General features: G+C 37.2%; 1 protein-coding gene across 4 annotated transcripts in view; it reads left to right on the top strand.

Annotated features, from left to right (window-relative positions):
- Window positions 1–23,077, top strand: part of TWSG1 (twisted gastrulation BMP signaling modulator 1) — a 32,094-nt gene that overhangs the window by 853 nt on the left and 8,164 nt on the right. For all 4 annotated transcript variants that reach the window (XM_068563227.1, XM_068563226.1, XM_068563225.1 and 1 more), the window contains exons 2-3: window positions 907–1,063; window positions 18,318–18,417. In XM_068563227.1, coding sequence (XP_068419328.1) covers window positions 941–1,063; window positions 18,318–18,417 — 223 coding nt within the window. In that variant the 5' untranslated portion in view covers window positions 907–940. The remainder of the gene's footprint in view (window positions 1–906; window positions 1,064–18,317; window positions 18,418–23,077) is intronic.

The following is a 23,077-nucleotide window of genomic DNA, read 5'->3' as shown; positions in this document are numbered from 1 at the left end:
ATTTAATTGATTCTGTTTGGGTGGTGTGTTTTAAACCCCAAGAAGTTTTATCTTCTCCTTTTAAAAAGTTTAATGACTGTGTTGGTTGTTCAACCACTGTCAGAATTTGTGCTGGTCTTTCTTTCCTTTTTCTTTTTGGACTGTAATATTTTCTTCAATATCTTTGAAGAATCACTGGTACTTAAGGTAGAGAATTAAAAGAATATCTTCACATTTTGGTAAGTTAGAGTTCTTAATGCAGTTAATAACTTACTATTCCCTTTGTTATTCGCTAAATTATTTAAGGAGCAACTGTCCACTCCTTCCGTTGAGCTGCTTCATTTGGCTAATTATGTTGAGACAAAATGAGATAGTAACAAGTAGACACTAGAATAATTTGCATTTTTAAAATTTGTCTTAATTCTAAGAATTAAAATATTGATGTTTTTAAAATTATAATACAATATTAATAGTTTTTTTTGTTTTGTTTTTTTTACTGGCTTCAAGTCGAATAGTGGGCCTGAAACTAAAGCTGAAAAGCAGTGCAGCATTGAAACTACTTATTTGCTTTATATATTGATACTTTCAGGTTACTGATGGTATACACACACACACACACACACACACACACACATTCACTTTAATTTTCACAGTCACCATTTCTGGGTACTCTGAGGAATTTCAGAATTCTATATCTTTGAAGATGGCTAACAAGATATTACTGTATAAAATTGTAGCTTTTTTTTGAGTGTTTAAGTAATCTTTCATTGAGAATAATCTTTAAACAGTCACTCAAAAGTCTTTTAACACAAACAATGAGTCTTGGTTTATTTATTTGATTTTCACTTTTGTGTTTGTTTTTACCCTAACATTTGCCTTTGAATTAAAACTTTTGTTTTTTTTTTTTTCTTTTGTTTGTTTGTTTAGCTTCCTGGGAGTTGCTGATTGTCTTTGAAGAAACATGAAGTCACCCTCTGTTGTTATGCTTACTGTAGCCATCCTGGTGTTCCTGACATGGGTCCCCGTGTCACTGAGTTGTAACAAAGCACTCTGTGCTAGTGATGTGAGCAAATGCCTCATTCAGGTAGGACTAAGAGTACTTTTTTACTAATATTAAAATATACTGTAGAGCAGATACAGAGCACATATATACAGATAGAGAGTGTAAGGTCTGAGGTAATGAACCATGACACTGGTCTGGGGTTTTGCCCCCATACTTCTCTTGCATACAAGCAATGTCAGAGTCAAGGAGTTCAGTATGGAAAATAATATCCAGCTTTGTAAACATGCTGTTACAAGGTGATGAGTAGCCTATTCAGATGAATTAAAGGGTTCCCTTTGTATAATCTAGTTTACATAGCAAAGAGACTCACTATATTTAGGAAAAAAAATTTATCTAGTCAAATCATAGACAGACTGTTCCCTAAATATACACTAATTGTCTGTTCTAAGTAACAAGTTACCCCAAACAGCAACTTAATGCAGTAAACATTTATTATTTACGCAGTTGCTGAGGGTTGGGAACCTAGGAGCAGCTGAGCTGGGGGGTTCAGGGTCAGGGTTTCTCAAGGTTGCAGGCGTTGGAGAATGTGCTTCCAAGATGCTTGACAGTGATCTCTCAGCCATCAAGGCAAGCCTTTCTGAAGAGAAAAGTGAGTTTAAGTAATGACTTAGTTTACAGAGCTATTAAGTGGCTGTGGAACGTGGCCTGTGTTTGAACCTGAATCCTGTGGCCTTTCCATACACATACTGGTTATTACTGTTCTTAAAGTTGCGTTAATTAGTGGTGAACTTCATGTCTTATACAGCTGTTCTCCCTTTTCCCATCCTGTTAGACCATCAGCAGTCTTCGGTCTGTATTTATTAGCCTCTCTTCTAGCTGTTGGCTAAGAAATTCAGTAACCACACATATTAGAATTCTGTATAAAGTATGACTCAGCTACCTCTTGGCTGTAATCGTGACATGAGAGCGTTTGTATGTACTAGAAGTGATAATGATTTTTATAGATGAGAGGCATTATGTGCTGATTTGTGACATTTTGGTCCTCATTAATAGTTAAAATTCTGGGAAGCCTGGCCTTTATGTGAGTGTGGTTGTCACCATCTCATACTCTGTACCCTCACTTTGCAACTTAACCAAAACATTTAACTAGAGAGGTTGGTTGGTTAGGGTTAGGGTTTTCACTATGGATGTTTTTAAGCATAAATAGAGGAGGAAAGAGTATAATGAACAGCAGTAATAATCAGCAGTTACAGCCATCATTCACTCGGGGCTACCCTTGCTTCCTCTCTATTCCCCTGCACTGTTCACCCCAGCTCTGTTTAGTGTCAGGCAGACCCCTGATAATATTTTATCATAGATCTATTGTCTATCTCTGAAAGATAAGAACTCTTGAAAACATAGCTATTAGCACTTTAAAAATTAACAATAATTCTTTAATATCACGTAGTTTTATACATGGAAGTTTTTTTTTAATTTATTTATTTATTTTTGGCTGCATTGGGTCCTCATTGCTGCGTGCAGTCTCCCTCTAGTTGTGGCGAATGGGGGCTACTCTTCGTTGCGGTTCGCGGGCTTCTCATTGTGGTGGCCTCTCTTGTTGCGGAGCTCGGGCTCTAGGCGCGCGGGCTCAGTAGTTGTGGCGCACGGGCTTAGTTGCTCCGCGGCATGTGGGGTCTTCCCGGACCAGGGCTCGAACCATGTCCCCTGCGCTGGCAGGCGGATTCCTAACTACTGCGCCACCAGGGAAGTCCCTACATGGAAGTTTTGATATGGCACGTCTGCTTAGGCTTGTGCTGGCTAAAAATTTGGTAGTCTTCTCGTGAAGTCCAGCTTTGTGCTGTGGTCAGAGGTGAATCTGTGCCACTTCCCACGTTGTTTCAATGTATCTTCATTATTCATTATTGGAAATAAAGTCTCATAACAATTGCTATATTCATGTTTAGGTAGAAATTTACTTAAATCTCAAATTATTTTTTGACTCTCCAAGTCTGTAATTTCCATTATTCAAATAATTAAAAATTGGATTTTTTTTGAAAGACCTTGCTTGGTAAGGCAGTATTTAAAGAAGAAAGCGTTTGGTTACTATCGATAAACATTCTCAGAAGCTTTTGTTTGTTTTGCTTTTCAGTTTAAAATTCTGTAATACTTACAAAATGCTTCAAAAAGTAGAGTAAAAATTAAGTGTAAAAACTGGAAAATCAGGTGAAGCTTCTTCACCTGTTTGTTAAATGGTGATTTTAGTAAACTCATTGTAAAGAAGGTAGGACTCTTTTTTTTTTTTTAACCACTAATTCACTGATGCAAACATTTCTGATTCCTGTTCCTTCAGAACTAGGAATCATCAAATCTTTTTCTGGAATAGTAGAGACAGTGCTTCTGGTGCATAGTGGCAGGGTGCTTGGGGTTAAAATGATAGAGGCCTCGAGTATTGAGGGTTTTCTTGTTCATTTATTCCTAAGCACTTATGACATTGTGCTAAGCACTTACTGGACATTGCAGTGAAATGTGATTGGTTCTACCATTTGCCTGGTTTTATGGACTCCGCTGATTATTTAACATTCTGCCCTTTACTCTCCTTGCATTCCTCTCACTGTGGCTGTGTGACAAACCACCCCAAAGGTCAGTGGCTGGAAACAACAACAACGTTTATTTTGAGCATGAATTTGCATCCTGTGTTGTGTTTGGTAGGATAGTTCATCTGCACCACACAGCTTTATTAGCTGGGGCGGCCTGAAGGCTGGCAGCTGAAATTACCTGAGGCAGCGCTGTCCACTAGAACTTTCTATGATGATAGAAATGGTCTACATCAGCCCTGTCAGGTACAGTAGAAACTAGTCACGTGATTGTTAAGCACTTAAAGTATGACTAGTGTGACTGAAAAGCAGATTTTTAAATTTAATCATTTTAATTAATTTAAATTTAAACAGCTGCATGTGGCTAGTGACTGCTGTATTGGATATCACAAAGCTGAGCTAGGAAGATTCTTCGTTCTCTCTCTCTCTCACCCCCCTGTCCCCCCTTTCTCTCTCCCCTCCTTTCCTCCCTCCCTGTCAGTAGTCTCTTTGTATGACTTCTCCAGCATGCTGGCTTAAGACTAGCCAGATTTCTTACATGTTGGCTCAGGGCTTCCAAGACGATGTGTCTCACGAAACACAGCAGGGGAAGCTATACTGCCTTTTATGGCCGCGCCATTGAGGTTATGGTGTTACTTCCATCATAGTGGTAGGCCCACCTGGATTTAAGGGGAGGGTACACAGGCCCCGCCTCTGATGGAGGAGCATGAGTGTAACACTAAGGAGAGCTTAGTGAGTGGGGTGAATGACATGGCCATCTTTGGAAAATACAATCTGCCACATCTTAACTGTGACTTGACCGGCTGGGTGGTCTCAGAGTTTCCTTCTAATTCTACATAGTTCTAGAGAAAGCAACCAACTATTATTATGTGATAAATATATTTTTTTTAATCGGAGTATCTCTATATGCCTATTCTGGACATTTAATATGAATGGAATCATACAATATGTTGTCTTTTATGCCTGTCTTCTTTTACTGAGCATAATGCTTTCACAATTCATCTGTATTATAGTATGTATCAGTACTTCGTTGTTTTATGGTCAAATAATATTGTACTGTATGGATATGCCACATTTAATTTATCCATTCATCAGTTGATGAATGTTTAGATTGTTTCCACCTTTTGGCTATGCAAGTAGTGGAGCTGTGGATATTTGTGTATAAGTTTTTATGTGGATATCTGTTTTCATTTCTTTTGGGTATATACCTAGGAGTAGAGTTGCTGGGTCATATTTTTTATGTTTAACATTTTGAGGAACCACTAAAGTATTTTCCAAAGTGGCTGTATACATTTCCACCACTGTGTATGCAGGTTCCAATTTTTCTACATCCTTACCAGCACTTGTTGTTATAGGCATCTTAGTGGGTGTGAAGTGGTTTTGATTTGCATTTCTCTAATGACTAATGATATTGAGCATCTTTTCATGTGCTTATTGGCATTCATATATCTTCCTTGGAGAAGTGTCTATTCAGAACCAATGCCCATTTTTTAATTGGCTTATTGTCTTTTTATTGTTGGGTTATAAGAGTTATTTATGTATTCTGGGTACAAGTCCATTATCAGATATATGACTTGCAAGTAATTTCTCCCATTTTGTGGGTTGTCTTTTCACTTTCTTGATGGTATTATTTGCAACACAAAAGTTTTAAATTTTGATGCAGTCTTATTTATTTATTTATTTATTGTTGCTTTTGCATTTGGTGTTGTAGCTAAGAAACCATTGCCTAACTCAGGGTTATAAGATATACTTGTCTGTTTTCTTCTAAGAATTTTGTAGTTTTAGCTCTTATATTTAGGTCTGCAATTTATTTTGAATTGATTTTTGTATATGGTGTCAGGTAGGGGTCCAAATTTATTCTTTTGTGTATGGATATCTAGTTGTCTCAGCATTACTTGTTGAAAATATTATTTTTTTCTCCGTTGAATTATCTTGACACTCTTGTTGAGAATTATTTGACCATAAATGTAAGAGTTTATTTTTGGACTTTCAGTTGTATTCCATTGATTTATATATCTTTTTCCCAGTACCACACTGTCTTGATTACCGTAGCTTTGTGGTATGTTTTACAATCACAAAGTATGAATTTTCTAATTTTGTTGTTTTTCAAGATTTGTTTTTAATACTTTGGGCCCTTGCATTACCATATAAATTTTAGGGTCAGCTTGTTGATTTCTGCAATAAAGCCAGCTAGGATTTTTATATATAAATATATTTGACTTTATTTATTGGAGTAGTTTTTGGTTTACAGCAAAATTGAGCAGAAAGTGCAGAAGGATCCCATATACTTCTTTCCCCTACAAATACCCACTGTTTCCCCTACTATTAACATCTTGCATTAGTTTGTACATTTGTTACAATTGATGGACCAATATTGACATACTATTATTAACTAAAGTCCACAATTTACATTAGGGTTCACGCTTTGTGTTCGACAGTTCTATGGATTTGAGAAATGTATAATGTCATATATCTGCCATTACAGTGTGACACAGAATTGTTTTGTTGCCCTAAAAATCCCCCGTGCTTCCACATGGCCTCCACATCCCCCACCGCATTTTACTGTCTATATAATTCTGCTGTTTCAATATGTTATACAGTTGGAGTTATACAGTATGTAGCCCTTCCAGGCTGGCTTCTTTCATTTAGCAGTATGCATTTATGGTTCCTGCATGTTTTTTTGTGGCTTGATAGCTTATTTCTTTATATTCCATTTTATGGGTGTATCACAGTTCGTTTATCTATTCACTCATTGAGGGACATCTTGATTACTTCCAAGTTTTGCAATAAGAATAAAGCTGCTACAAACATCCATGTGCAGGTTTTTGTGTGGACATAAAATTTCAACTCATTTGAGTAAATACCAAGGAGCACAATAGCTGGATCATATGCTGAGAGTATGTTTACTTTTGTAAGAAACTGCCAGACTATCTTCTAAAGTGGCTGCACGATTTTGCATTCCCACCAGCAGTGAGTGAGATTTCCTGTTGCTCCACGTCCGCACCAGCATTTGCTGCTGTCAGTGTTTTGAATATTAGCTGTTCTAATTGGTGTATATTGGTACCTCATTGTTGTTTTAATTTGCAATTTCCTAATGACATGTTAAGCTTTTTTTCATATGCTTTATTTGCCATCTGTATATCCTCTTTGGTGAGGTGTCTTTATGCCTTTTGCCCATTTTTAAATTGAGTTGTTCATTTTCTTCCTGTTGAGTTTTAAGAGTTCTTTGTATCTTTTGGATTAACAGTCCTTTATCGGATGTGTCTCTTGCAAATATTTTCTCCCTGTCTGTGGTTTGTCTTCTTATTTTCTTTTTCTTAAAATTTTTTTTGATGTGGACCATTTTTAAAGCCTTTATTGAATTTGTTACAGTATTGCTTCTGTATTTTTATGTTAATGGTTTTTTGGCTGCAAGGCATGTGGGATCTTAGCTCCCCGACCAGGGATCGAACTCACGCCCCCTGCATTGGAAGGCGAAGTCTTAACCACTGGACCTCCAGGCAAGTCCCCTGGCTTGTCTTCTTAATCTCTTGACAGTGTCTTTTGCAGAGCAGAAGTTTTAAATTTTAGAAGTCCAACTTACCCATTTTTTCCTTTCATGGATTGTGCCTTTGGTATTGCCAGCTATGATTTTGATTGGGTTTACGTTGACTCTATAGATCAATTTGAGAATTATTGCCGTGTTAACAGTATTAAGTCTTCTGATTCATGAGCAAGGAGTGTCTTTCCTTTTATTTAAATTTTTCTTTCATTTCTTTCAACAGTATTTTGTAGTGTTCAGCGTACAGGTCTTATACTTCTTTTGTTAGATTTATTCATAGGTATTTTATTCTTTTTGATGTTGTTGTAAATGGAACTGTTTTCTTAATTTCATTTTCAGGTTGTTCATTGCTTGTATGTAGTGTCGTAAATCTTAAATCTGTTTTCACCTTATTCTGCTTTTTGGGAGAGTTCCTTGACTTTCCCTTTGAATCCTGTCTATTGAATTTTTAAATTTTAGCAATAACTTTAAAATTTTACTTCTTATTTTCTGCTCGTTAATTTTTCTTTTAACACTTTTACTTGTATTTGAATGCACTGTTTTCTCAGATATCCTGAGAATACTTACTGGAAGTTTTATTGATGGAGATGGAGGTGTGTCTCCCCCCCTCACCTCCCCATTCTGTTACGTGGATTTCTCTTTCTTCCAAGATTATTTTTTTCTTTCAATTTATATCTCTTTCATGCAGGAGGCTTTCCTCAAATGTATAGTGTTCCTTAGTTGTCCATTATAGTTAGGAATGAAGCATAAAAGCCTGATTGGGAGATTGTGTTTGTGGGGAGGGCTGACATACACAGACTGGAGGGTATCTCCTGAGGGACAGGGAAGCCCTCGATGCTGGAGTGTGTTTTCTGCTCTGAGGCTGATCATTTTCCTGCAGAGAAGTTTTTGGTTTGTTTGTTTTGAATGGCTGGTGTTCTTGCTGTGGTCGGGGTGGTGGTTGGTTGGTAGATGCTTGGTTCTTGTCTTTGTGCCCTAGTGTGGGGGTTGCCTCTGTGGTCTGATAGAAACTTGAACTTTAGTGCCCTCTTTTATTCCTGTTCTCTTCAGTTGAGGAATAGATTGGCTATTGGCGTTTCATGTGCCAAGAACTGCCAGCTGGTGTCCTTAGGCCTCTTTAGTGCTTCTCTTAAAGGGGATCCCCAGAATTATATTCAAATTTGCAAATGTACTGTTTTCTAGGAGAAAAGTCCACAGCTTTCAGGAGGTTCTCAAAGTGGTTGATTGCCCTGAAAAGGTGAAGAATTGCTCGGGCTTTGTTTGCCATCACACTACTAAGTTATTAAAATTCCGCTTTCACGTTCAACAAAGTATGAGGCACGTTGACATTTTAGATGGCAATAATAGCTTTTCTCCTTAAACTTACAGAAAAACATGCACAGAAATGAAGGTGGGAGATAAGAACTTTAAGAAAGGCCATGCTATAGAAGTGTAAAGAAACTTCCCTCCTAAGAGGGAGTTTAGCTTTTCTTTTAGTTATTTGGTTTGAACAACATCTGTAGTGTTGAAATGCTGTACTGTGAGGATAAGTTAGAACATTTGTTTATGTCGAGCCCTCCGCAACTCATGAAGTAACTAAATATAAAACATTTTCCCTGGAAGCTCAGACTTGTGTAAATGTTTTTTACCAGCACAGTCATTCCTGCCTCTCCTATAAGTTGCTGCGTAGAAGGGTGGTCCCTACGTAAATATTTATTTTGTGCTTCTGACAGGAAAGAAATGTAATTTTAACATCAGGAAAGTAATATTGTCATCTTGGTGTGTTCCTTTGCTCATATAATGAGTGGTTGAGCTGTCCTCTTTCAGGGGAAAAATGGTAAAACAGGATTTTGCTTTTAATAAGATCTTTACTTGTTTTTTCTTCTGCTTTTGTGAAAAGAGCATTTAAAATTTGAATCAATATTATGCTTCTACGCCAGAAATCTCAAGACCCATTTTGTATTAAGAACTGAAAAACCGGGGCTTCCCTGGTGGTGCAGTGATTAGAATCCACCTGCCAATGCAGGGGACATGGGTTCAAACCCTGCTCCAGGAAGATCCCACATGCCGCGGAGCAACTAAGCCCGTGCGCCACAACTACTGAGCCTGTGCTCTAGAGCCCACGAGCCACAACTACTGAGCCCGCGTGCCACAACTACTGAAGCCTGCACGCCTAGAGCCCATGCTGTGCACACAACAAGAGAAGCCACTGCAATGAGAAGCCCACGCACTGCAACGAAGAGTAGCCCCCACTCGCCACAACTAGAGAAAGCCTGCACGCAGCCAACAAAGACCCAACGCAGCCAAAAATAAAAACAAATAAATAAATAAATTTATTTTTAAAAAACCAAAGATGAGGGGGACCTCCCTAGCAGTCCAGTGGTGAAGACTCTGTGCTTCCATCGCAGGGGGCACTGGTTCGATCCCTGATCGGGGAACTAAGATCCCACAAGTCATGTGCCATGGCCCCCCCCCCACCCAAAAAAGAAAACCAAAGATGAGGATTTCATTGGGACACTTGGAAGTTTTCAAATATAATTTTAATAGGGAGAATAGTAAAGTCCCTATTTACCCATCACTTAGCTTCACCGGTGGTCAGCATATGGCCGGTCCAGTCTCCTCTCTACCTGCCCCTATGTCACCTCACCTGGATGATTTTAAAGAAATGCTTTGGGGTACTTTTGAAGTAAGTAGGATTAAAATTTGGTTACAAGGTTTATATAAGAAATGGGTGTTGTTTGATATATTTTGGTAGTTCATGTATATACATGAACTTGCATGCTGATATATTTAGCCAAAAGGATAAATTCTGTTTTCCGTATTTCACTTGTTTATATTATTTTCAAGGCAAAAGTTTGAATTTATAAAGAACATGATGATAAGATTTGGTTTAGATACTTCTGTTCCGAGTTTGAAAGTCTGTCTGATGTCCTCCTTAAAGAGTATTAATTTGTCAAAACAGATTTGTTGTAACTAACGTAATTATAATTATGTTTATTGTTTTGAATAAAGGCTAATTGTTCAAGGGTGTGTTGTTTACATATTGGTTTTTAAATACCCATTTGACCTGTGTAAGGGTTGTGAAAATAGTATCAGCACAGGTACAGTCTAATGCCTTGTTGGTTACTGATGCTCATACAGTGTTCATTTTCATAATTACCTTTGTTCTTACATTCCTGGGGGTTTTAGGTCAAGATATTATAAACACTTATAGTTTGTTTGATTTAATACTTAAGAACATCAGTTTTTGTTTTTGAGTGTCTTATTTTTTTTATCGTATGAAATTAAACTGGATCTTCAGAAGTTCTACTACTTAAATTTAAAATGTTTACTTGCCATTATAAAAATATTTTGTTCTCAAAGGAATCCACAAAATACATAGAAGTAGAAAAAGGAAACTAAATCATTTATAGTCCTGTTTTCTAAACACAGACTACTCTTAATATTTGATATAGTCCTTTTTAGGTTTTTATTCTATGTTTAGGTGATTTTTAACACCTAAACATAGAATAAAGGTTGTATATAATATATACAACTTTCACGTTCTGCATTTTTCACCAGCATTGTTTTATGTTTCTTTGTTTTAAAAAAAAAAGTATGTTAGTTTAGAGAAGTTTAGTTTTAGCTTGAAAGTAAAATAGAGAAATATATTTTCTGAACTATCTTCTGCACTGCTTTCTTTAATACCAGTTAACATTTATATAATGCTTCATGTTTTTCAGTTCAGATTTATTAAAATAATAAATTTATGGACCACAGTGTACCATACTGGTCCTTGAGAGATGAGATGAGGTATTCCCTAATCTCCCAAAGCATTTTTGTTGTCAGATTTATTGAGGTATAATTCACATACAATATATTTCACTCTTTTTAGGTGTACATTTATATGATTTTTGATAAATGTATGCTCATATAACCACTACCACAATCAAGATAGGGAATATTTTCATCACCCTTAAAAGTCCCTTCGTGCCCCTAGGGAGTCAAGACTAGCCTCCTCCCCAGCCTCAGTACTTCTCCACCACTGATCGATTTTTGTCCCTATAATTTCACCTTGTCCAGAATGTCTTAGAATCGTACATTGTGTAACCTTTTGTGCCTGGCTGACTTCTTTCAGTTATTATAATGCTTTTGAGATTGACCCATGTGGCTGCATGTCTCAGGGACTCCTTTCCTTGGTCTTGCTGAGTAGTACTCTGTTGTGTGGATGTACCCCATTTCTTCATCCATTCACTAGCTGATGGACACGGCTTGTTTCCAGTTTTTGGTAATTATGAATGAAGTTATTTACTTCCATGTATAGGTCTTTGTGTGGATGTATGTTTTCATTTCTCTTGATTAAATACCTAGGAGTAGGATTGCTGGATCACAAAGCATCTGAAAAGCTGAGATTTGGTGTTACATGCTGCAGTTTACAGGCCAGGACTTGAATCCAGATTCTGTAAATCCAAGTCATTTGCTGTCTGCTAGACTATAATGTTGTTTTCAATGGTGATATTTCCCTGTTTTAACAACATTGCTAACAAATCTCTCAGATTTTGGCAACAGTTAAAGAATGGAGATATTTATCAGCAACTCTACATCAGAATATAAATAAAAATTTCCCTCAAGTTATTAGTTTCCATCTCTGACCTGGAAATTTAGAAGTTTATAAAATAAATTTTAACTCTTAAAGTCTAGGCTTAGTCTTAGATGAATAATTACTGCCCCCCCCCCATTTATTTTGCATGGATTAAGATCTCACCAGAACCTTAGACGTATAGAGAACAAGATTTTCCATTAAAGTTGATTTAATAATTATATAAAATCTGTCTTCTGGCATAAAAAATTGAAATTCTTTGTCATATTCAAGATTTTCAATAATACAAACGTAAAATACTTTTTTTAAAATTTATTTTTGGCTGTGTTGGGTCTTTGCTGCGCGTGGGCTTTCTCTAGTTGCAGCAAGCGGGGGCTACTCTTTGTTGCGGTGCGCGGGCTTCTCATTGCGGTGGCTTCTCTTGTTGTGGAGCATGGGCTCTAGGCGCGCAGGCTTCAGTAGTTGTGCCACTCAGGCTCAGTAGTTGTGCCTCGCAGGCTGTAGAGCACAGGCTCAGTAGTTGTGACGCACGGGCTTAGTTGCTCCGCGGCATGTGGGATCTTCCTGGAGCAGGGTTTGAACCTGTGTCCCCTGCATTGGCAGACGGATTCTTAACCACTGTGCCACCAGGGAAGTCCCTTCATATAAGTTTTCAAAGCAAATTGCCAAATTATCTCTATAAATACTCATTCTGGTCAACATAGGATAGCTCAAATGTATAAATTTCTGTTTTCTATTTAGTATAAAGTTATAATTTTTTCCACCATAAATGTATTGAACGGTGTGATTACCACACTTGAAGAACATCTAGCGTGGTACTTCACAATCCACGTCACTCTGGCTCTGACACGCGGAAGCAGTGGTGGTGGGAGCAGCCCTGTGGCAGAAGATCTGACGTCGGAGCCCAGTTGGGCTGGATCACTGACCCATCCCTTCCAGCCTTTCATCTGTACCGGGAGCAGTGCCCATACTTTCCCTGGGACTTCCAGACCAGGGAGGCAAATGATGCAATCATTAACTGGCCCAAGCAAAAAAAGAATTAAGTATTAAATCCCAACACACTGGTTTTGCAACTCTTGCCATTGATACTTATTTTACCTTTACAAACAATGATTAAACTTTGGCAATAGCACTTGTAATTGTATTCAGGTACTGAGAGTGAAAGATACAATAGTGTCTTTGATTAAACAACCTGAAGGGTTAGCTAAGTTTAATTATGGGCTCATTCTCTCTAAGAAAGTAATAACTATAATTATTGAGATGCTAAATTAATAAGAAATAAGCTTTATATTTCTCATCTCAATGTTTAAAAAGCAGGAATAGCTACCCAAAACTGGGGTCAAATCTCAGCCACTTACTAATAGAATGATGTACAAATTCATCACCTTATATGAAAATGAAGATGAATGATACCTTGATAAAGGCTTTATGAGCTCCAGGATAATACATATAAAACACTGAGCACAGTGCCTGTTAATGTTACATAAAACCCACTTAGGAACTTTGAGGGAGACTGTGGCAGGAAATAAGTGGAGGCGCTGGATCCACCTCTCTTCTGTGAACGCTGTGTTTGCTTGAGATCCCACGTTCAGCCGACTGAGCAGTGCTCAAGGTTAGTCATAGGGAGGTTAGTGAATTACGTAAATAGCCAGTCCACACAGGAATCCCACATCTCAGCACAAGCCTCTTTCTAGTTAATACGGAAGACTTTGAAGTAATAGTGACATGGAATATAATAATGACGTTTCTGAAGGCGGTGATACAGAATGAGAACATGGACAAGCTGTGAAAGAGATGAAGTATTTAAGGCCTGCTTCTGAACTTTGGTACATAATATGTTCCCATTATGCAGCCGTTATGTTATGTTGACAGATTTTTATTGATACAATAGGGAAATGCTTACTTTTTAAATCAGGAGAGTGCGCCATCATTATTTTGTTAGAAATGCATAGGAATTTACCGAAGTGGGAGGAACTTGGGTGTTTTTTCCTTCTACTCTGGTAGATTTTTTTCAAAGTCTTTTATGATTTAAAAACAAAAAAACTCTTAAAAATTTAAAGCATTCCTTTTATCTTGACTCTAACCTCTTTAGCAAAGCCTTTCTAGTTACAGAAGTTTCATTTATGTTCTCATAAATAAAACACTAAAGTAAAGGTTTCTTTTTAAGTGTCCTGAAGAAAATATTCTACTTAATTTAAATGGAGTAATTTTTTATGTTTTTCTGTGATCCTTGATTCTTCATAGTTACGTTTGGGTGTGTTTTTTTTCTTTTGTATTTCCAGTACGTGACTTCAAAACACCTTAAAAATTTTTTTTATATTTAGAAACATTCTTCCCAACCATAGTTTGCTAGCTGTCAAAAAAATTAAAATGTTTCCAAATGTGTTTATGACCAAACTTATTTAATAGTGTGATTCTGAAGTACACATAAAGTGAATAGAAAATAATGGATTTCTTGATGAGCTACACATTTGTTATTCATAATTATTTACACATAGAAATTCATTGTTTCCTTTCCTTTTTTGACTTTAGAACATAGAAACAAAGCAAATCATTTCCACTCATTTTTGCTTTCTAGATTTGCAGTGAGGTTTTTGAGATCCGAAATGCCATATGTTAACTTTGCCTGTATATTATTTTTCTCCTGGAAAGTGAGAAGTTAAATGTGTAATACTGGCTAAAAAGTTCATTTGAGGAGCTTGTTTTCATTATTTTCCAATCTCCTGGAAAGAATGCTCACATGAGTTTTGAAGAATACAGATTATTTGATACATTTTGAAGCTTATTTACTCTCTGAAATTTCATAATTTATGAAATCAAATTGGCTTTATTAAGACAGATATTTCATTCTATTTTGTAGTAAGATGGAAAGAAAATATTAGTTAGCATTCAGCCAGTTTTAGCAGTAATTTTTACCAATGAAGTCTTAACCTGGATTTTTGTCTGTTTAATGGTATAGTAATAAAGCCTGTGTTTCAGTCATTTCTCCCTTGTCGCGGCTTCCTAGAGCTTCTCACTTTGTATTCTATCAGTAAATTAAAAGTCATTAAGCATGTTACTTCAGTGCATTGTTCTATCACACTGACATGTAAAAGTACAGGATAAGCATCTATTAAGAGGGTGTGACATACATTTAATCTTAAGGGGTAGATAATCAAGGCAAGTTCAAGTAACTTTTAATAGTCTGAGTTTTAACCTTCCATTAGTTAGCAGTCATCTGATGTTAATCGTCCACCCTTTCATTCCAGTTTAAAACACCTCACAAAAACCTGACAGTAAAAGGTAGAATGAATGCTTTAAAGACTCAGATTTCTCTAATGTCCATTAAATCGACATTCATTTTAAAATTATTTAGCATAATATACAGTAATTCATTTAACAGGCTACCATTTGAAAGCTGTGATAGGAAAAAGGAGAGACTTATTCTTTGAATAAGTTTGTTACTTTCCTAATATGTTTCTCCTGAGCTATGTAGATAATGTAAATATACACAAGTAAGATAGTAAAGGAATATTTTCTATGGATAATGTAAATTAAAATTTTAAAAAACTTTATTTCTGGTGACTAAGTTACAACCTTTTTAAAACTTAAGAACAAAAAGTATCAATATCCTTAACTCTGATGGTGTTTTTTTAAAAATGTGTACTAAGAAAATGTTCTCTCACTCCAAAGATGACAGACAGATTTTTATGGAGAAACAAATCACAAAATACAGCTTTGGCAGCTCTGTTTTTCTAAATTTCCAAGTAAGTTTGAGTTTGTGTGAATCAGGCATCACCAGTTTTATGATGAAGCACCTGTACTTCTCAGGAAGGCCCTGCCCTTTTAGTCCCTCTCTTTCCATCAGGCCTAGCAAGGTTACTCAAGCTGTGCATTACATGCATGTGGCCTGAGTATAGAATTCCATGGTACTAAAATATTATAATTTACATATATTAGGTCACAGCTATATACTGACATCAAACTAATGAATTAGAGCATAGCACAAGTGTTGATTCTTTTTTTTTTTTTTTTTTGGCCATGCCACACAACTTGTGGGATTTTAGTTCCCTGACCAGTGATCAAACCTGGGCCCCCTGCAGTGGAAGTGTGGCGTCCTAACCACTGGACCACCAGGGAATTCCCAACAAGTGTTGATTCTTGAAAGTGCTGTGTAATTGTGTAATAGCTAGGGGACTTTTTGAGAAAAGGAATTAAATGTCAGTGTTGCTATATCTGATAAGGGGTTAATATCCAAAATATATAAAGAACTCGTACAACTCAATAGCAAAAAAAAAAGAATCCAATTTAAAAATGGGCAAAGGACCTAAATAGACATTTTTTCAAAGAAGATATTTGAATGGCTAACAGGTACATGAAAAGATGCTCAGTATTGTTAATCATCAGGAAAGTGCAAATCAAAACTACAGTGTGCTATCACATCACACCTGTTGGAATGGCCATGATGGCCATCATTAAAAAGATAAGAGATAGCAAGTGTGGGTAGGGATGTGGAGAGAAGGGAACCCTTGTGCACTGTTGGTGGGAATGTAAATTGGTGTAGCCACTGTGGAAAACATTTTGGAGGTTCCTCAAAAAATCAAAAATAGAACCATCACATGATCTGGCAATTCCACTTCTGGGGATATATTCAAAGGAAGCAAAAACCTAACTCCAAAAGGTATCTGCACCCCCATGTTCATAGCAGCATTACTTACAATAGCCAAAATATGGAAACAACCTAAGTTTCCATTGGTGGATAAATGGATAAAGAAGTTGTGGGAGGGAAGAGATATGGGAACATATGTATATGTATAACTGATTCACTTTGTTATAAAGCAGAAACTAACACACCATTGTAAAGCAATTATACTCCAATAAAGATGTTATAAATAAATAAATAAAAAGAAGTTGTGGTATATGTATATAATGGAATACTCTTCAACCATAAACAATGAGGAAATCCTACCATTTGCAACAACATGGATGGACCTTGAAGGAACTATGCCAAGTGAAATAAGAGCAAAAAAGCCCCAACAAACTCATGGAAAAGGAAATCATACTTGTGGTTACCAGAAATGAGGTCATGGGGAGGGGGAATTGGAGGACGGTGGTCAGCAGGTACAAACTTGCGGTTATAAGATAAGTACTAGGGCTGTAATGTACCACATGATGACTGCAGTTACTACTACTACATGACGTATAGGAACGTCGTTAAGAGAGTAGATCCTAAGAGTTCTCATCACAAGGAGAAATATTTTTTCTTTTCTTTTTATTTTATCTATATGAGATGATGGATGTTAACTAAACCTACTGTAATCATTTCACAATAAATGTAAATCAAACCATCATGCTGTACACCTTAAACTTAGACAGTGATGTATGTCAATTATTTCTCACTGAAACTAGAAGAATATCAGTTTGCAAAAAATTGTCATATTAGAATGATTGATTGTCTCCAGTTGTCTAGAAACATAATAAGGTGAATTTAATAGGGATAAATATTATGTGCATGTTTAACTTTTTAAAAATATATATAATATCTCATCAACCAGGGAAAGCCAACTGAGCCGTGTGGCCACAGAATTTCCCTTTAGGTTGGGTTTGTTTAGCAGTGACTCTCTGGTGGCCAGGGGAGGGGCAGAGGGAAGGCTAAAGGAATTACCTTGAAGCTTCATGTACAAAGCAAGCCATGTTAATTAGTTTTCATGCAGTAACAAACCATCCCAAAGCTTCCTGACTTGAAACAATAACTGTTTGTTTTGCTCTTGTTTCTGTGGGTCAGCAATTTGGCCTCTATCAGCTGGGTGGGTTTTCTGGGCTCATTCTTGTGTCTGTTGTCAGCTGCTGGGTTGGTTGGAGGCTGGCCGAACTGGGATGGCTTCAGATGGACAGACTTGTCCACGTGGCCCTCTCCCAGACTTCACATGGCAGCTGGGCAAAGTTCTAAGAGAAGGAGTGGAAACACTCCAGACCTCTTGAGGCCCAGACTCAGCACTGACACTAAATCACTTCCACCAAATTCTGTTGGTCAGAGCAAGTTTCAAGATCACTTCCATTCAAGAGGTCTGGAAATAGACCCTGTCTCTTGATCAGAGGAGCTGCAAAGAGGGTGACATGGGGAGGGGAAGAATCACTGCCTTCTTTATAAACAACAGACTGCCACACCAAGCACACTGTTTTAATATATTGTAGATCAATGAAAATAGTTTTTAAAACATGCTTTTATTCATACTTTACATATTGAGAAACCACAATTCCCGCTACAAGTCGGCTGGCCATGCATTTAGATTAATTTGGACAGTGAATCTAATAGCTGGAAAGTAAGTTTTGTTCTTATGCTGAATTATTCGTTGAGGTAGTATGGGGGGTAAAGTTATGGGTTATAAAGTAAAATGTTTTCATTTTGTTTCAAAATAAGATAAAAGGATCCAAAATGCGTTTTCTGAATGTGTCCAAAAGAAAATCTAAATCTACTTAGATCTAGTAGTACTTAATTCTAAATCTATCTACCCTGTAGATATTTATGTTCCTACAAATAGTTAATGATGTTGAATAAAAAAATTGTGCCAAGAGTAAATTACTATAAATGCAAATATTATGGAGTTTTTTTGCTGCAGAAAATTAACAATTTTAAATATAGTTATTTGGAATTTAAAATGTGAACATCTGTCTCATTTCTAGGAGCTCTGCCAGTGCCGACCTGGAGAAGGAAATTGTTCCTGCTGCAAGGAGTGTATGCTGTGTCTCGGGACCCTTTGGGATGAGTGCTGTGACTGCGTTGGTAAGTTGACATACAGTAAAGTTTCTTAATATTTCATATCACAGAATCCTTGACTTTAAGAGACTTTAAATAATATAAATGGATTTTTTGTGCCTAGATAAGGTTTGTATAAGATACTGTAGGTGAATAGAACAATGTATTATTGCATTTGCTTGTATTTAATAGTATTTACATATATATATACTTGTATTTTTATAGAAAAGGTCTGGGAGGAAATTAAAAGCCCTTATTCTTGGGAAGTAGGAGTGGAGGAACAAACAGGGTTTTTTTACTTTTTCATTTTTATACTGTTGATATATATATGTTTTTAAAAGCCATGCAAATTAAATTAGATTAATTAATTTATTTTTTTTTCATGAGAGGGGTCAGGGAGGGGGTGGTTCCGGGGGGAGTCGGGCTTGGCAGAGAGCAGAGTTGTTTGTTTGTTTGTTTTTCTTTTGCCTGCGCATGTGGGATCTTAGTCCCCGACCAGGGATTGAACCCGTGCCCCCTGCAGTGGAAGCGTGGAGTCTTAACCACTGGACTGCCAGGGAAATACCCTGCTGATATTTTTTTATAAGAAGTATGTGGTATTGTCACAAGTAAAAATAGGTACTTAGCATAATAAAAATAGACTATCTTCATTTATATACGACTTCATTACAAAGGTCCTTGAGAAACCAAAAGCTGTTTTAAGGGCTTTCTGAGGAACAGTCTCTAAGATGTATTATGTAAAAAAAAAAAGCAAGGTGCAAGAGTGTGTTTATAGAATGCTATCATTTGTGTTTTGGAAAGAAAACTTACGTGGGCAGACTGTTGCTGGGAGAAACGCTCATCCTCTCTCTGACCAGTTAACTCTTTAATCCTTTAAAACTGCAGTTCAGCTGTCCCCTTTTCTCAGAATCCTTCCTCATTTGACTGAGATAGGATCCTCTGTGCTATAAAGAGAATCTGTTTCTCTTTTCTGATTTTCTCTTAAGAGTAACAGCCGTACCTCATTTCATCTTTGCTGTCCAGCATATTCCTCAAATCCTGTGGTTTTTAGATCCTGGATCTCTACCCTCAGGTTTTGGGTATGTGTGTGTTTGTTTTGTTTTTACTTCTCCAGATGTACACAAAAATAGAGAGCACAGTGAACTGCTGTGTACCTGCGCCCCAGCATCAAGGCCATACCTGTTCCAACCATCATCTGTCTATGTGTCTGTCCCTGCCTTTTTTGGTTGGATGACTATAAAGTAAATAAATAGTTTTACTACAACTCCAAACTACTTTAGTTAGTCATCTCAAAAAAAGAGTAAATTTCCTTACATAACACAATGTCAGTAACACATGATTAACATGATTAACAGTACTTCCTCAGCATCTAACACCCGGTCCTACTCAGATTGCCCTAGTTGCCTAAAGGTTGTTAATAGTTGTTTTAGTCAAAGCAAGATCCAACAGAGTCCACTTAGTATATTTGATTGTTAGATTTCTTTTATTGTTCCTCCTCCCCTCATCACCTTTTAAAATTCCATTGACTTGTTGTAGGAACTAGTGAGTTGTGATGGAAAACATGCCACTTTCTGGATTTGGCTGATTGCTTCCTGTGGTTATTTAACTTGTTACCCTGTCCTCTCTATCTCCTGTAGACTGGAAGTTAGATCTAAAGGCTGATTGGACTCAGGTTTAGTTTTGGGAGGTGGGGTGCAGTGTACAGTGTCCCCATTAATAATATCTAGTCATCCCGCTTTTAGTGTTGCTAAAATTGGTGTGTGGGTTCAGATGGCGAAGGTTTGATGACTTCATGGTGAGTCCCCACCAGTCCTTCACCCAGTGGTTCCACCCAGGTTTTTTTTATATATTTGGCGTTTTAATCAGTTGTTGTCATTATTATTATTTTTTGCTCAAATTGTCCCATCTTTGGTTAGTAGGAGCCTCTTCAACTTGGCTCTTGAGTCCTTTTGACATGACTTCTGTCATCTTTGTTGGTTTCAGACAGGCTGTCCCGGGCTCATCTTATAAATATACATCATATACATTTATATTTGTTGTACAAAACATTCATTTGTTTCATAAAACATTAATGCTTCTTGTTTTTTCTTTTTTCTTAATTGAATGTTCTGGAATTTCTTCCACATTAACATCATTTTTTGGTAGCTACCTAGAGTCCTGTTGTTGGCAGTAACACTTCATATACTCATTCATCCCTAGGTGGACATGTAGTTGCTTCCAGTCTTTTACCATTACAAATAATAGTATGATGAATAACCTCGTATAGATAGTCAGTTCTGTTTAATATTGCTAAATGTTGTCAAATTCTCCTTCCAAAGGGGTTTATCGTTTGCATTCCCACCAATGAGGCACATCTCTTCATCTCCACTGGTATCACCCTAGACCAAGCCTCCAGCAGATTTTGACTGGACTTGGGAACACTGTATTTTGATGGATTTTGAACTTCTTCCACTCTCCTTCAGAAACTCCAACTCCTTTAAAACACATTTTATTGGATTTTTCCATCTCTTATCCCTCCTTTTGCCTGTTATCTTTGTATCCTCAGTCACTTCCCCCTCATTTATTAATAGCTTCAGTACCTGAATCAACGTCTCACTTCCACCACTAGACCCACTGCCCCTTTCGACAGTTCCAGTGTGCGCATTGAAGATCTACCCTGGCCTTTTGTTCCTAGGCCTCCTTAGTGATGATGGTTTTTAAATCCACCCCACTGTCAGTTACCCAACCCATAGGTCAGTGCTTAATTCCCCTCTTTCCTCATATCCGACATCCAATTCAAACCAAATGATCCTCTATTGCACTTTTAAAATATGACATGTGAGAGGCACATTTTAAAGATGTAATAGGGGAGCAATCAAACAAGATAGGGCAGAAGACCAAGAAAGAGAAAAACATGGGTTGAAGGAAACAATAGCTTTAACCAGGAATTAAGGATGGTTGTAGGATGATAACTGTTCTTTCATAAGATGGTCAGTCAGGTGCAGCCATAGAGGAGACACAGGAGAAGCTGAGGAGACTGCTTTCATCATGCTCCCAGGTCTCAGGGAGGGGTCACTGCGTGCCACGCAGGGTCACAGGGGAAGCACCAGGTTTTGGTCAAGTGGGAAAGATAGGAGCGGAGGAAAGTGCTGGCAGTCTTCATTTGGGATTTCTGCAGGAAAGGCAGGGTGGGGCAGAGCAAGCAGTGTAGAAGTGGCTAGTCTGAATAATTTTAGTGGACTCTTAAGCTGTAGGGGTGGTCCCTAGTTGTCTGGTACATGGCCGCAGGATGGTGAAGGCAGAGGAATATATTGCCTCCTGGGGTGTACTGGCCAGAGAGAGGAGGTCTGGCTCTGCATTGGTTAGTTTGCTGGATCCAAGAATTGCCTACCCCAGGAGGGGCAGGCTCTCTCCCACCAGACAGGCTTTTTCTGTATTATACAGGAGATTTAAAGCATCAACGATTCAGAGACCTAGGAGACAACTAGCCTGACCAAAGCAAGAAGTGAGGGTTCTGAGGGGCTTATCTCTGAGAAGAAACTGAGTTCCATAGGATATCAAGCATGTACTTGAGAAGCAGAATGACTTTTCAAGATATGCTGAAAGTTTATGTATGGTCCTCAAGAAAAGAAAATTCCAAGCATAGAAATTCCAAGAAAAAACAAAAGTTCAAAAGAAAATATTAGTCCGTAAAGGAATTAAATATAGCAGTTCGTTTTCTATTATGAAAATTTTCACACATACACAGAAGTGGAGAGAATAGCATGATGATTCCTATATACCTGTCACCTACTTCAGCAGTTGTCAAGAATATGCCATCTTTGTTTCATCTATCCTTTTTCATTCCTTTCTCTTTCTTTGTGTGAACGTGTTTAAAAAGCAAGTAACATTGTGGTAACCTAAATGGGAGGAGAGTCCAAAAGGAAGGGGATATCTGTATGTGTATGGCTGATTCATTTTGTTGTGCAGTGGAGGCTAACACAACATTGTAAAACAACCATACTCCAATAAAAATTAATTTAAAAAAAAAAGCAAGTTAGAAACAGTAAATAATTTTTACTCCTGCATTTTTCAATATCAATCTCTGAATACAGACACTTGCCTTTTTAATCATAATGCCTTATGACACCTAACAAAATTAACAATAATTTCTTTGTTTAATCTAAAATTCAGTTCATGATCACGTTTCTTCTGATTTCTCAAAAGTGTGTGTATAATTGATTTGTTCAAGTGGATCCAGACAAGGTCCTTGTGTTATATCTGGTTGCAGCGTCTGAGTCCTCCTTTAATCCAGACTGGCCCCCTCTTTTTTTTCTCATGCCATTTGACATACTGAAGAAACAGTATCAGTTTTCCTGTAGAATATCCCACATTCAGGATTTGACTGCTTCCTTGAGATACCATTTAACTTGTTCCTTTCTCCATATTTCCAGTAATTTGGAGCTAATTATGAAAGTTTGGTTAGATTCTGGTTTAATCATTTTTTGCCAAGAAGACCTCATAGGTAATGCTATATGAAAGGTAGCATGGTTTTCAATATTTTATGGAGTTCAAAGAAAAGTTCATTTCATCTTGAAATTAGAAATATTTTTCTTTGGTAGTGTGACATTGGACAAGGAAATTCTATCACAGTATCTGTTCTGCAGTCAGCAGTGTTCATGGGGTCATGTGAAGGTAGCTGCTGTTTGCTGGTTTTCAACGTTCAGAA

Source organism: Eschrichtius robustus, chromosome 14 (assembly GCF_028021215.1).
Source record: "Eschrichtius robustus isolate mEscRob2 chromosome 14, mEscRob2.pri, whole genome shotgun sequence".
Lineage (NCBI taxonomy): Eukaryota > Metazoa > Chordata > Mammalia > Artiodactyla > Eschrichtiidae > Eschrichtius > Eschrichtius robustus.
Note: the sequence above shows the minus strand (reverse complement) of the source record. Positions and strands in the feature narration are given on the sequence as shown.